This window comes from Battus philenor, unplaced genomic scaffold (genome assembly GCF_028537555.1).
Source record: "Battus philenor isolate CCGP_79_NKW_IND1 unplaced genomic scaffold, ilBatPhil1.0.hap1 SCAF_6, whole genome shotgun sequence".
Taxonomy (NCBI): domain Eukaryota; kingdom Metazoa; phylum Arthropoda; class Insecta; order Lepidoptera; family Papilionidae; genus Battus; species Battus philenor.
Window position 1 is genome coordinate 13918033 of NW_027181726.1, and position 14570 is coordinate 13932602.

Below are 14570 nucleotides of genomic sequence, written 5' to 3' on the forward strand. Positions count from 1 at the left end.
GTAAGATTATTAACGCTGATAAGATATTTTTATAAAATTAATTTCATGACATATCGTAAGCTTCAAATCAATCAGGAAGTGATTAGATAAAGTTATTAATTGATTTGTGCGTAACTTGCCTGTTTAGCTCGTCAATAACATCTTTCGACGTGGCCGCCTCGTGGAAGCTCAAAGTGTGCTCCTGTTTTACAATGATAGGCTCCGGGGCAGGTGTCTGGTTGATGCTAGGTCGACTTCTACCTGCGACTGGAATCTTTGACCTGGTCTTATTTGGCGAAGAAGGTGGTCTTTTTCCACCCATCAGTGTAGGTATGCGACTTCTCTCGTTTCGTGGTCTAATTTCTTTCAGGGCACCGGCGTTCTTATTGCTTATTATCACAGTTTCAGCGGTAGACGTGCTTGTCGTGTTCGATTCAGTCATTTGAGGAGAATTAGTTTCGGGAGAAGAACCCTCCTCCTCCTCTGGGACGGGCACTAAAACTCCTGTGCTCCTTCTACATGCGCTCAGCACCTCCTCAACTAAGGATATCTCTGCTTCACCAGTCGTGAATGGAAAACTTGGAGATTTGGTCAAACTAGGCTCCAACTCTGCTCTCTCGCATATCGTAACTTGTTTATTTAACATTATATTTACTGTGTTCTCCTTTAAAGCAGAATTGTGTTCTAGATTACGACTAGATTCATTATCACAAGGTCGCTCGTCTTTTTGTGCTAAAGGCTGGTTTGGTTCCGACGAGTTACTTGTATCAATTGATTTGTTTATTTCATTTTTTATCTGCACTTTCAATATATGGTGTTCGTCCACTTCATTTTCAGCGTTTTCAACTTGAGAGAATTCGTCGAAGAAGTCTTCGGATTCTGCATAAGGGTCTTCTCGTTCGATGAATCTTGGAGTACATTTAGCTTCGGAAACAGTATCACAAAATGTGGCCTTTGGCCTATCAGCTGAAATTATTTCGCTGGAATCGTTCTCCGAAAAACTACCGAAAGAATCAGGACGTTGCCTGTCCTCGGACATCTCGCTACGCGGCCCTACGGAGTCATCGTCGTAATCGGCTGCTGGATACGGCGGCGGTAGTTCACGTATTTCGGAGACAGGCCGAGACGACATCGAATCAGATTCCTCTCGGTCACGGCAATACTTTTGTTGTTCTGCTATGAAATGGAGAACGTTTTGTAGCGCTTGTTCCCGATCTTGCAATGCCATAGCTTGAACATCATGTATTCTTAGATGATTGTTTGGGTCTTGAGACGTAATACCCCTCGAAGAATTAGAAGCTAGACTTTTAGTGCTCTCATATTTGACGAGGCGGTAGAAGTCTCTTGTGAAATCTAAACCGATGTTTGCACAGTCACCATCTTCGCTCAGAGCTGTGCTGGAACGTTTTTCGGGGGCATCAGATGCACTCGACCAAGAACCTCCTGGAGAATGTGTACCGGAGCATTCCCAACGTTTTTCTACATTATCTGCATCGTCTGGCATCTTGCACTCGTCTATTTCGACAGTCGCGAACCCGCAATCGTTCCACAAGCAATCGCCTACATCCTCCTCCAATTCTAACGCATCATCTTCTCTGATACTCGGCAATGTTGAGAGTGATATTTGGCCGGGTGTTGTGATATCAGCAAAAGGCGACTGCCTGTCTCTGAGATCTTCACACGATAGTGACAAGCTCCAATCTTCTAATTCAGCTCTATCATATTCTAAGTCGGCCAAGTCTCGATGCCTTTGTTGAAGCGCTGACCTTGCGTCATCTAATTCTAGCCAATGTTGCACATAGTCTGCATCGTACTGTGAACCATCTGCCCGTTCATCGACGGTGCTACCCCATGATACCCTTTCCGAACTTGTAGTAGAAGCTATCGCAGGTCTCCTTAGAGGTCTTTCTGGTGCCGGTTTGAGATCTAATACAAGGACCCCTGAGCTCGGAGATGGACTGTCGAGGCAGCTGGTGGAGCAAGTTGTCCCTGCTATTAGTTTTAAGCAGAGATGTGAGTCAGAGAAGCTCCGTACGACATGTTGGAAGGGCAGGACGGGTCGCGAAGGTGGGTAGCTGCCTCTAACACCAGCGAACGCAACGCCGATTGGGAAGTATATATAATCGGCATCAGCTAACAATCGCGCATGCCGTCGAGATTCACGTGGGTTGATTGAGACTATCGTTTGGTTGTCTGTTTCATCCGAGGCCTCGTTGAGGTCGGGCAACGCTCTGTCGGCTGCATGGTCGCTTTGCCGAGAGGCGTCTGCCTGCACGTCGCTGGACATGGTTGAGTATCCCTCATCTTTGGCGCCACTTTCAGGGGACTCAGCACCGGCTTCGCCCACCTCACCACTTTCTTCTTCGGTTGCTTTTTCTTCGCTAGCACCTTAAACACAATAAAAATCTATTTACTCTAGCGCCCTTTGTAATTGACGAAATATCTGAAAATTAGTTGAATTTTTATCATAATATTAAATGAAACACTAACACTTATTTAATTTTATGTATCTGGTAGAGTCATTCAAGTCAGATCTCGACAGAAGAAAACGACAGAAAACTACCTATTGTTTTAAAATAAATGCATAATGAATGCATAATTGAATAAAATTAAAGTTACATTTATTTATGTTAAACAAAAAAAATGTACTATTAATTAGCTTACCCTTAACGGCATCTGTGCAAGGCTGCGGCATATTTAGGCTAAGGGTGGCGGGGCGAGCTGGTGCTGCCCACAGCGTTGGGTCCACTGCCGATAACGCACGCGCTAAGTTCGCTGGTGTTACTTCTAGACCCTGAAGCAGGAGAAGCGAAGAAGTTTTAGTATTTGCAAAGTTTGAATACAAACAACTTCTCCAAAAAAAGTCGTGAGACAAGACAATGTGGTCAAATAATACTTGGAGCCAAGCATCTGGAGAATTTCCACAGGCTCAGTTATTGCAGAGATTTATGTTTAGCTGCTTTAGCAACATGCCTCCTCAAACCTAAAGAATGTTGGGCAAACAGTGTTAGTTAATAAGAAAAAAAAATAGTCGCAGATACCCCGCGGAAGTCACAGAATTTACAAATGTTTCTGTCCTCTTTCTCCCTTTACCGTTTAGAAATAGTTCCAAAGTCTAAAATAGAATGCGGAACAAAAATTATAAAGAGTTATTAAGTCTCAATAAGTTGATGTGAAAGTGAAATCATTTGAGATTTTTTATTTTGTTTCCAGTTGGGTTCTTATAGATAAGGATTGTGATTGTTTCATCGGTTATTTTATCCTTTTTCTTTTGTTTCTTTTCTTGACCTAGAGTAGAAAGAACTCGTGTGCACGTGTCTGGTTTGAATTATTTAAAAGAGGAGAGGTATGCTTACCTTTAGCTCGGTCCAAATGTCAGCCAGGATTTGATGACGGCGCTTGTCGTCGTGGCTGAGAGGATGCGGGTGAGGCAGGTGGGGTACGTGGGGCTGGTGAGGATGGTGGGATGGTGGAGGGGAATCCCGGAACGACACCAGCGATCCGCACGAACCCACCTCCACAACGTGCACTGTGGACCAAGAACGTTTAAGTATCGATATACCAAACACATCATTGTTTATAAATAATGTAAAACTGAAATCGGGCAGCAATATATTTTTACTATTTTTATTGCAATTTTACAACTTTTTTTTCAACTAAAACTTCACTTTTACCTCATATTATCATAAGATAATACAAAAAATAATGTGCCTGAGTAGTTGAGCCATTCACGAAATTTTCACTCGGCAACGCATTTGATTTATTTTTGTTTTTCTAGGTAAACATTTCTTTTGTCTTATGTCTTATTAATCATATCTTTCGCCTATTTCATCTCTCTAGTTATTGTATATCAAAAAAGCATTTTGTAATAAGTAATTACGGGTTCAAAGCTTTATACAAAGGAACGGGAATTCGATGTCGGTAAATTAGTATTAAAGACTCTAATCATTACGAATAATTGAATGAATTATTTTCCGCTCTGGATCACTTAGCAAAGCGTATTCACTTGTTTATGTCGAGTCTTCTCTTGCTAGAATAGCCCAATCTAGAATATTATAATATTATAATTCGGAATCAATTGTGTTTCTCTAAGTTACTTCTAAAGTAAATTCTAAATTAACGATAGTTACAAACACGCCCTGGTCTAAGAAGATGCCACGACAAACACAATCCAGTTTTTATATGATTACTTTCCCAATAACTTTAAATACTGTTATAAGAGCAATTCCCAAGCTGTTATTTTAAACACAATTGATTATAAATCGTTTTTCTTTTTAATTAAGGTTTCAATAACGCACGCATAAAATGTTTGTAAAAATCGTCATACCTTGTAGGTCCCTAGGTGTGTGCGGCGTGTGGGGCGTGTGTGGCGTGAGCGGCGTGTGCGTGTGTGGCGTGTGCGGCGTGGCAGGCGAAGGCCGAGGTTGCGGCCTCAGCTGACGCACCAGGAGGGCGCTCAGCGCGCGGTTTTGAGCCTCCAACTCACGAACCTTAGCTCGCGCGCAACACAACTCTTCGCGAACGCTCTGGAATCAGAGAGATATCATGTATTGAATTTTATGCTTACAACTTTGCCTAGACTACCGTTCCGCTACACTCTCGAGACAGATAAATACATAGATACAACTTTAGGCAAATTATTTAATAGTTTATTTTTTTATATATATAATAGATTAAAAAAGGGTATGTAACTAGATTATAAACAAACGTAATTGTAAACAATCTGATCTTTGCGATACGGGCCTTCGAGTCTAGTGCAAACATACATTTTTAATAATTTAAACTACTTACATCAATAAAGACTTACGAATTGACAGTCAAATTAAAAAAGGAACGAGTGCAGAAAAATATTATACATATCATGACGCTGTAACATAGCTTGATTTAAAAAGTAATTGATGGTGCATCTTAAACCACAGATGTAATTAAAAAAATTTATATCCATTAAAGTATCTAAGTATATAAATATAAAAGATTTTATACAAGCGCTGATTGAATATTCCGACACAATAACATCTCCTAGTTCCCTTCATCAAACGCCTTAGAAGCGAACGCGTATATTTTAATTACGCTTCATTAGTTGAATTAAATTCGAGTAACGTAATCGACGTGCCATAATTACAAAGTACGTTAGAGATGAAAGGAGAAGTACGAACAAAAATTCTACTGTCTTTGTCATACCAACCTTTGACAGATACGTCAGTGTTGATCAATATTCTTTCCCAGAGACATTTATTTTTTACTATTGCATAAATGCGCCCTCAAGATTAAAATCAAGAATGATCCTTTCAGCATGACTCATCACCGGGTCGTAAAGATCGATTCACAGAAAGATGGTGAACTTTTTGAATCTTATACACCAATACCTCACTTTGCGTCGTTTCGTTTTTCGTCGCTGCTTAATTAGTACTAATTTTCATTGTGCTTCGTTAGATTTTCGAGGCTACGTTGTTTTGGGTTCGAGTCTAATTTTTTTTGGAAATTTTTTAAAAGATGGCAACACTTTTGTTTCTAATTGCGCAATGCCATCAAAACTCGGGGATTCCCTTTCTAACTAAAAAAAAAACGCAATATGAATACATTTTTATTTTCACTTTGTTTTGCTAATTTTAGAGTTCAGTTTCAATTACGTAGTGTGTTGTTTTCTTAAAAGAGATACAATACAATAATAGTTTTCTGGTTACAAAAAAGGTAAATTTTTTTACAATTTATTTATTAGCAGAGTTATATTATTTTTGTATTTTAAATGTTTACTTTGTTCAATTTTCTTTTTAAATAGTAGTATTTTCGTAACCCTGGAACCTATCTTCGATCTTTACATGGTTTGCTATAGAAAATCTTAATACACTTTGCGGCGTTTCAATTTGTGTCGTGTTTTTTTGGAACTCAACCACGACGCAAAGTGAGGTATTGGTGTACAGTATCTATCTTAATCGGTTGGTATATTATCAGTTTCGGAGAATATATCTTGCTCTAAACGTCAAGATAATTAGGGTCCTCAAACGATCTTACGTACCAATAATTTTCCCACATATAAAGCACTGTATTAAATCCAGGATTGGCAACATGGAGTAGCTGACAGGCCACCGAGGTTTAAGTTACTAGAGTGGAAATTCCAGACCGCAGCGGAAGACGTCCACTCACAAGGTGAACTGACGACCCGTAAGGTCATTAAAAGACGCTAATTGTGGACAGTTTATGACCGGTCTTTTTTGAAACCTTTAAGAGAAGCCTGGATCAAGTATGATCATCCTACGGCCTCCTATGATGATAATTAATTACAATGAAGATTATAAATATGCTTCAAATGTTTTAATGCCATTGTATTAATGTAGACAAACACATTACAGTTATAAATATTTTATGTAAAAGAAAAAAAATCATCCTATGCTGTAACAGACTAGACTAGACTTGAGGTATATACGTATATTGAATGTGAATTGTCATAAATTTTTCTTGACGAAATTTTTTTTATGAGAGTTTTAAACTGTTATATGCTGGATTTTACGAATATCTCTCTTCTCTATTGATTTAGTAAAACGTTAGTTTTAACCCTAGATTCGATAAAGCTATGGTAGTCGCTTAACAGCACTGAACTTCGTATATAAATATGTTGTAATGTTCATTTAATATGTCATCTTGTGATGATGTCAGCAAATTAGAGCGAACTGTGGTGGACAGTAATATTGAAGGTGTTGAGTATTTTTACTCATGATTTTCTTAAATACAATTATATCTGGCATGCTATAGTTTTTTTTTAAATTAGCCGGTCTCTTTGAAGACCCTTTTTTCCTTCCTTCTATGTGTGGGACAGAGACGTTACAACTTGGATAAAGTATTTTTTAAATTTTATTCGTTTATTTCACTTTCTCTTTTTATCCTTCACAATCTATTATATCACAATTTTCTTCTCTATCTCTTTGTTTCTTCACATTCAAATCGTCTCCCATGCATAACCATTCTACCTCATCTTCGTACCTAGACTATGGTTTGCTACATTATCATAGTTATGACTCAATTTTTAGAAATTATTTACGTTTTACTATTTGTTACAACTTTATTTTAGTTTTATCTAGATTTATTTTTATACAATTAAAGCTATTTTATTATCTTTTCTTATTAACTAGACATCTATTGCTTTGTATTCAACAGTTGAGTTAAATGACGTCGAGTAGCTTTTACTTAGCGGTCACAATTAAATTCTCTAGGCGTTGCCTCGCGTTGTTTTATTTGTTAAATTCAACTAGGGTAACCTACACAACTAACTAATAATAAAGCATTAATGAAAATATTTTATTTTATTAGAATTACTTCAGAGACGCGCATCAAAGAAGAGTATCCGTACGAAAATCTCATCAATGTAAGATAATTATTAGGCGTATTAAGTGAAAGCTTGTGAAGTTTCAACTTAATTAGCTTTGATAATTTTAATAAGGCTTAATTACGGTATTCGAGATGCGCTTCAGAGTTGTTGTTTTGATATCATTTAAGAAGCTTTTAAAAGCTCATTGAAGTAATGTGGAACATTGGATTGGATTGTAGACTTCCTTTATTAAATTATCCTTGATTTGGCATTTCTACGCAGTTTGTTATACTTATTTTAATTGCTATGTCGTTGAAAAATGAAAAACAAGCAAAGAGAAAATACAGGGGAAAAAGAATTTAAGAGAAAGAAACTTCAACATTTAAGAAAATGAACCATTTAAATGATACGAAATTTGGTAAAATATCTCCAGCAAGAAGAAGTCAATAAAAATATTTATAACAAAAGTTTAATATTATCGATACATTTATATATATGCCGGCATGATCGCGTTGTGAAAATATTTTAAAATTGTATGCCGTAGTGTATATATTGCAGATGTAAACATCTGTGATGTGTAGTAACGTACCAGCGGCACAGAGCAGTGATTTGATTCTCGGACCGCGGGATCACATTTTGCTGACAAATGAGCTATACTTTCACCCGTTTAAAACTTTTATACCTATAACTAATCACCCTATATATATAAGTTATGTACATAATTATTTTTAATTTAATAATAGCAATGAACTTATAATAATTATATTAAATTGAAACCAAATATTCTAAATTTAATTTTACCTGTGGTCCTATAATGTAAGCTAATTAGTGTCATCACACATCCAGTTTGATAGACATTTATCCCCTTAAACTAAGTCTATTGGTTTACGATATTTGATATACGAGGCCCGGTGCGCCTTTACGGGGAATTATCAAACAGTAATTACTGACAGAGGCTTCAGACGAAGATGGAATACCGTAAGACTAATATTAGGCAATGAATAATTTCACTTAGTTTACGTACGAGTGTGTGTTATTATAATCTGTGGTAGATTTCCCGAAAAGCGGTCCACAGAGAGCATAGATTATAAATTATGTGAATAAAATTTTAATTCAATTTGATTTGAGATTTTAAATAAGTAATTTAAAGTAATTTAAAAAAAATACTGATTAATATATTTAACAAATTTAGTAAATATTAAGGTAAACTATAGTATTAAGTGTATTTACCGTAAATAGAAAAATAGAAAGTAATTCAATTTTTAAACTAAAAATCTTAAATATTTAATAATGTAAAATATTTCAAATACGTTTTTTTCCCGAAAAAATGATATTGTGAGAATACATGAATGAATAAAAATCCTACTTATGCCTTATTTACAGATATACGGACCCGGCTTTTAAGTATTTTTTTTATTTATGTTCATAAATCTATTAACAGGATAGTTAGTCTTTATTTACGGTAAACAACTTTACAACTTTTTTATGTTTTGTCTACCAACTTAAAGAGATTATTGCAAACTTCTTTAAATAAACATTATAGGGAAATACGCGCCAAAACTAATAAATCTGTCAGCGGCCATCTTGTCAATGTCTTTGTTTCTTCATTCCTTCGTTGACATTGCTTGATGAAAACAAAAACATTATTAAATTATGTCGAATACGATCTTAACTCTATAGTAATCTTTTACAGCTTTGAATTTGAGTGTGTGAAGTTTTCTGTTAGAAGGTCATATGAATTTATTTATATTTAATTGACGCGAAAACAATATAAACACGGACGACATTCATAAATAGAATCGGAACGCAAACGGCCGCGTTATCGGGCAGATTATGCCAAGATTATAGTGGGCCACGGCTTCCGTGAAATTATTACGGTGTCGGCTAAAGGCTGGGAGCCCCATTTCCAACGATTTATGTCCGAATGGAACACCGCGTAATCCACGGACGTGGAACTGTGTACCATAATTATGAGAAAACAATTTCCGGGTTGCATCTTAATGCTTCCGACAGATTAAGAGATTTCGAGTTAAGCGTTTTTTGGACAAATGTGCTAATTTCGGCGGCAAATTCAAGCGGGTGTGACGCATAAACAAAGACTAAAGGAATTGTACTTTTGTACTGTGGCTTAGTTGGTCATCGTGGTCTTAAAGTAATAGGCTTGTTTAAGTCCTTGAATTTTTGGTAGGATTTTACTGACGATTTACTACCATATAAGATATAATGCTGTAAAACAAGCGTTAGATGTAAATATAATACGCTAATATTTTTTCTATTACATCTTTACCTACGTTGTAGACTAAAATTGACGTCAACAGATGTAATCTATCGTATGATAAATAAATAATTTCTGAATATGACGCGGGCAGCGCTAAACTAGTCATCTTTGTGAGAGGTCAATGTCTTGCAGTGAGCGTCTACTAGCTACGATGATGATGAGGGCTAAGGCTCACCTTCTGCGAGAGCAAGGCGCGAACGACCTGCTGGGCGACATCGTCCAAGCGACGCTCCTGCTCGCCGCCCAGGCCGGCGGTCAGTGCGGACAGCTGGCCCCGCAGCCTCTCGTTCTCCGCGCTCAGCGTAGACACCTGCGCCTGGTAGTTGGCAGCGGATGCCTGCGAACACCAGATACCAGGTGAAGGCGCTGCTAAGAACTCAGCTCTTAAAACACGCGAAGCTTTCTTCCTTTACGATAGTTACGTTGCTTGAGTTTCTTACGTTAGCTCTACTAAGATGTGGTGATATTAGCTATAGAAATACTTCTATGCATTAGCAATAACTTATCAAACAATAGTTGTACTCTTTTGTGTGTCTAGACACTGAAGGTCGATTTGTCATATGGGTGAAGTTACACAATCTTCCGAAAATTTTCAGGATTGTTAAGTATAATGTTTTTTCCACAAAACCTTCATCAGAGTATTAAAATCTTACTTAAAAGATGAATGAAAACTCTAAAGTCATTTCAACGTTATCGGGTGGTCAAGAGAAATGTGAATTCATTTTAATATATACAGATAACCTGCGATACAACGAAAGTTTATGTAGTCAGCCTACTCGTGTATATCTATCTACACATGAATTAAATAGTCCAGTATGAAAAGACAATAAAAAGTTTTTTTATTGTGAAACTTTAGCAACTCATCCGACAACTCTTTTAGCGGAAAGTCTCATTTGACAGTCCCAAAGGCCATTTATGGGTTCAATGCTTAAAAAGCCTTTGAAGTATATTGTCATTAAAAGCGAGTCAATCTTAACGCCTGATCATCAATCAACATGTCACATTTTCAGAACGCTTTCGTGCTTTTAAAAATAACTTAAAAAGCGCCTATCATTCGCACTCTTAATTAAACGACCTCCCATAGTTAGTACTGAAATTAAAGACCACCGCAAATTGATCCCTTGCGTTGTTAGCCACACGCGATACGCGGACTCCGGCATCGCCCACCATACTAACCGATGGAGCTCTTATAACACCGGACAGGTGGCATCCGCGACAAATTTATAAATTCAAAGATGATATTTTAATTTAAACCTTATGTATATACAAATATGGCGTGATTAATAGTACGTTTTAATTTGCGGGAGTCTGTTTTCATTAGTCATCAAATAGGGGGCGAGACACAAAGAGCATGATTCCGTTTGTATGTCTGTCTGTCTGCAACAACACGCGGTTGATACGACGCCGGAGGGGTGATGTTTCAATGGGTGAGGTTAGGTGCATTTAATTTCGACATAGCTTTCACCGCATAGCAGTTTTTAGGGGTTGCATGTCCGAAAAAGGGTTGGAGTGTCGGGCAGGGCTATGCGGCGGTTGCTAATACAGTTTACTGTCGAACAGTAGCGAAATATATACAAGGTCAAAACGAGTTTATTAACAACTATAAATATTACAAATATTGTAGAAGAGGTATTTAGTTATAGGCGTAAAGGCTTTATAAGGGTCAATATGTAGCTGATTTGTGAGCAAAAAGGTTATACACCTATTTCTAAAGACACTATAAAGTGATCACAAAGAAATGTGTTAGATTACTTTATTTTTTCTATCTGAATATGACTTTTGAAAAACTTAATTTTATAAACGATTTTTTACTTTATAATTAGGTTATTTATTATTTCTGAAACAATTGATTTTTGTATGAAGTGTACCACACATTAATTGACAGCTAATGTTTTATACATTCATCTCTTCAAGACTTTTACTCCTATATCGATCATTCTGTACACACAAAGTCAAAACGTGTTTATTAACACTAATCATACCAACACTTATTAAGTATTTATTCCTACCATAATAGGTCAAATGACCCGACTTTGTTTCCTGCTTGAATGTATGAAATAAGTTTCTTAGGAAGGCAATAAAAATTAAATTTAATAAGTGTAATATCTGTAGATTGATTAGTAACAAAAGGTCATTATATCAAAATTTGCAAAATCAATAAGATGAACCCAAATGGGTCATTTTGACCCATAACGGTATATTTAGTGTTAAAAAGAGTTATTATTAAAAGTTATAACAAATAAGTGCCAAAAGTTGTGATATCGAATTAAACCTTTCTTTTGTGTAAAAGTATCAAAATGTCGAAATCTTGCGTTATAGGTTGAATAATTATGATCTAGCAAATTTGATAGCAAGTAGTGTTTGAACTCAACAATATTTCTTTACAAAGTTCATTACAGAAACTTTAAAATCTTTTAATCGGAGATGGTGCCATCACGTCGCGCCGACTCGAGTCCGACGACGTGATGACAATAAGGCATATTGAATATGAAACAATTCGCAGCTAATCAAAAACAAGCCGTACTCCCTTGTACAATTACTTATATAGTTTATTTTATGTTTCGTTTTTAAATATGACATATAACTTGCAAAGTAAAAAAATAGTACGTACTTGATGTGGGGCCTTAAAGACGTAGATTCTGTTATGTTTTTAAATATTGATTTAATTATTATATTTAAGAGCAATAGATGCCAACGAATGCTATAGTCCAAAAAATATCACATTTGAAAACATTCGTCATTTCACATATTTGCTTCATTTCATCTTTGACATATTTATGTTGACGTTTATCTATGGTTGCGATTATGACTTACATTATTTTATAAAAATATGTTGATATTTCCGTCGCTTTTAGCTATTTTTTTCATTAAACGGATCGAAGCTAGATTTATTTCTATGTAGCTGCTGTTAAGAAAATACATTATCTACACAACATTTAAGGAATAAATCGATCTGTTTTTTAACGGAACAGATATAATTAGTTTATGAAATGGCAGTTTTATAGGCAGAAAATAGCAAAAATACGACTGATTTATATTTAAATAACTGTTATATTTATTGCAATAACTAAAACGATTGATTGAATTATATCTAGACGTGCAAACAATTCATCGAAGCTAAAAGTAAATGTAGATGAATGTGGAATTTTGTACGTAACAGATAGATTGAAGCGATACTTTTCAGTGTCGTTAAAGCAGACCGATCCTTCCGACAAGTTAATTATTCGATAGAAACATCTGCGTCTACGGCGCAAGGATTTCAATTAAATTTACAACAATCATTTGGGTCGAAAGGAGACGAGCGTCTAAGATGTCGGGTTTCTTAATTGTTTCTTCTTCTCAGCCTTATTTATTATTACACTTCGCTTTTGAGCTCGATTTTAATTAACTTAATTGTGAAGGTTTAATTACAAATATTACGGTTAGAAATTGTTATTTAGCTTAAATGTAGGATAATTGGTAATAAGAGTAAAAAGTTCGAAGTAACGGAAGTAAAGTTCATTTATTGTCAATTAATGTTTGGTACACACTATCTAAAGATTAATAATTTCAGAAATAATAAATAACGTAATCAGAATTCGAATCACTAAAACTTAAATTAATTATTGTTGCTTATCTATCCCTGCAAAATATGTACTGCCGAAAGTTATTGACCTATTGTATTCCGGTAAAAGATTAATGTAACTCAGAGTGATTACTTTATAAAAGTTTTAAACCTTTTTGTTGACCAATGAGATTTATTTTTGTTTCTTTAAAGCTTGTACATATGTAACTTTGCATGTAACTGTTTATTTTTAATTATATCTATCATATTTATGAGTATAATTCGGTTAGTAAATAAAATAAATTATAAAGAGTCCGCGGCGGGCAAGTAATTGTATGCAATTAGCATTGGTTGCGCGCCTTCGTTATCGTGCGAAGTTTTCGTATAAATCACGTGCCCGAATCGTTGCTGTCGATTTATCAAACGTCACTTTCTACTGCCCCGGTGTACGAACCCCGTCGTGTGCCTGCCGGTGCATGGGGTCGCGGTGCTTTCATTCGGCTATTATAATGATAATTTATTTTTAATGTCGTAAAATACCATGTTTGTAGTGTTCATAATGTTGCTAAGCGAATTTTGGCATGGAAAATTGAAGTCGTGCTCGGGTCTTTTATTTGGTATTTATATTGAGAAATATAGGCCCACTCCTCTTTGGTGGTCTTGTCCACGGTTTCTCTGGCTTCTTGTGAAACCATTGTACGAGGATTATCTTTTAATTTTGGTCAATAAGTGAATGTTCCGCCGCTCTGTATGGGTAAGTTATACTACCGATAGACATCCTATAGTTGAGACGATGATGATAATGAATGCAAGGTAGGGATTGTAAGAAGGATAATTAAATAGTTTCACACCTGCCATAGTCATATATATGCTAGTTTGTTCAGCCTAGTGCACTGACTGAGGTCGCAAATAAAACCATAAAACTAATCATACAACGAAACTTTTGTATTAAATTCATAACAATGTGAATGCGTAATTATTTATTTGTCATCAATTTACTAAAAATTATAAAACGTAATGATCTGTTTTCAAATTTAAAAATTTTTTTTTTTTGTAATTCAAACTGGTTAAAAATTTCCAGTGTTATCAAATTTCGAATCGAACAATTTTTTAATTCAATTAATTTTATTTTATCAAAAGATGAGTACTTTAATTAATAACAAACTTAATAACTAAATGTCTGACATAACAGCGGAGTTGCGTTCATAAAGTTGCAACGCGATGTTTTTGTCTAACGTTGACACAAAGGCCATTGTTCGTCATCAATGTAACGGAACAAACACATAATCACAGTAAAAGTTGCACTTTCACAAGATTAACGATGCGAGACTTTGAACCGCGTAACGGATGTGTATTAATTCGGAAGCACTCTTTGTTTCGGGCGGGCGCCGGAGGGTATAAGCAGAGGAGGGAGAGGCTTTTCACCGAACTGATTACATTTACGACAATAAGCAGAATTAAACCGC

General features: G+C 35.9%; 1 protein-coding gene across 1 annotated transcript in view; it reads right to left on the bottom strand.

The window, feature by feature from the left end:
• The window catches only part of LOC137930620 (uncharacterized), a 490177-nt gene that overhangs the window by 6428 nt on the left and 469179 nt on the right, over positions 1-14570 (bottom strand). The window contains exons 6-10 of the mRNA XM_068773917.1: positions 9736-9897; positions 4307-4505; positions 3336-3508; positions 2644-2773; positions 120-2367 (exon numbers count right to left, since the gene is read on the bottom strand). Of these exons, the coding sequence (XP_068630018.1) occupies positions 120-2367; positions 2644-2773; positions 3336-3508; positions 4307-4505; positions 9736-9897 (2912 nt within the window). The remainder of the gene's footprint in view (positions 1-119; positions 2368-2643; positions 2774-3335; positions 3509-4306; positions 4506-9735; positions 9898-14570) is intronic.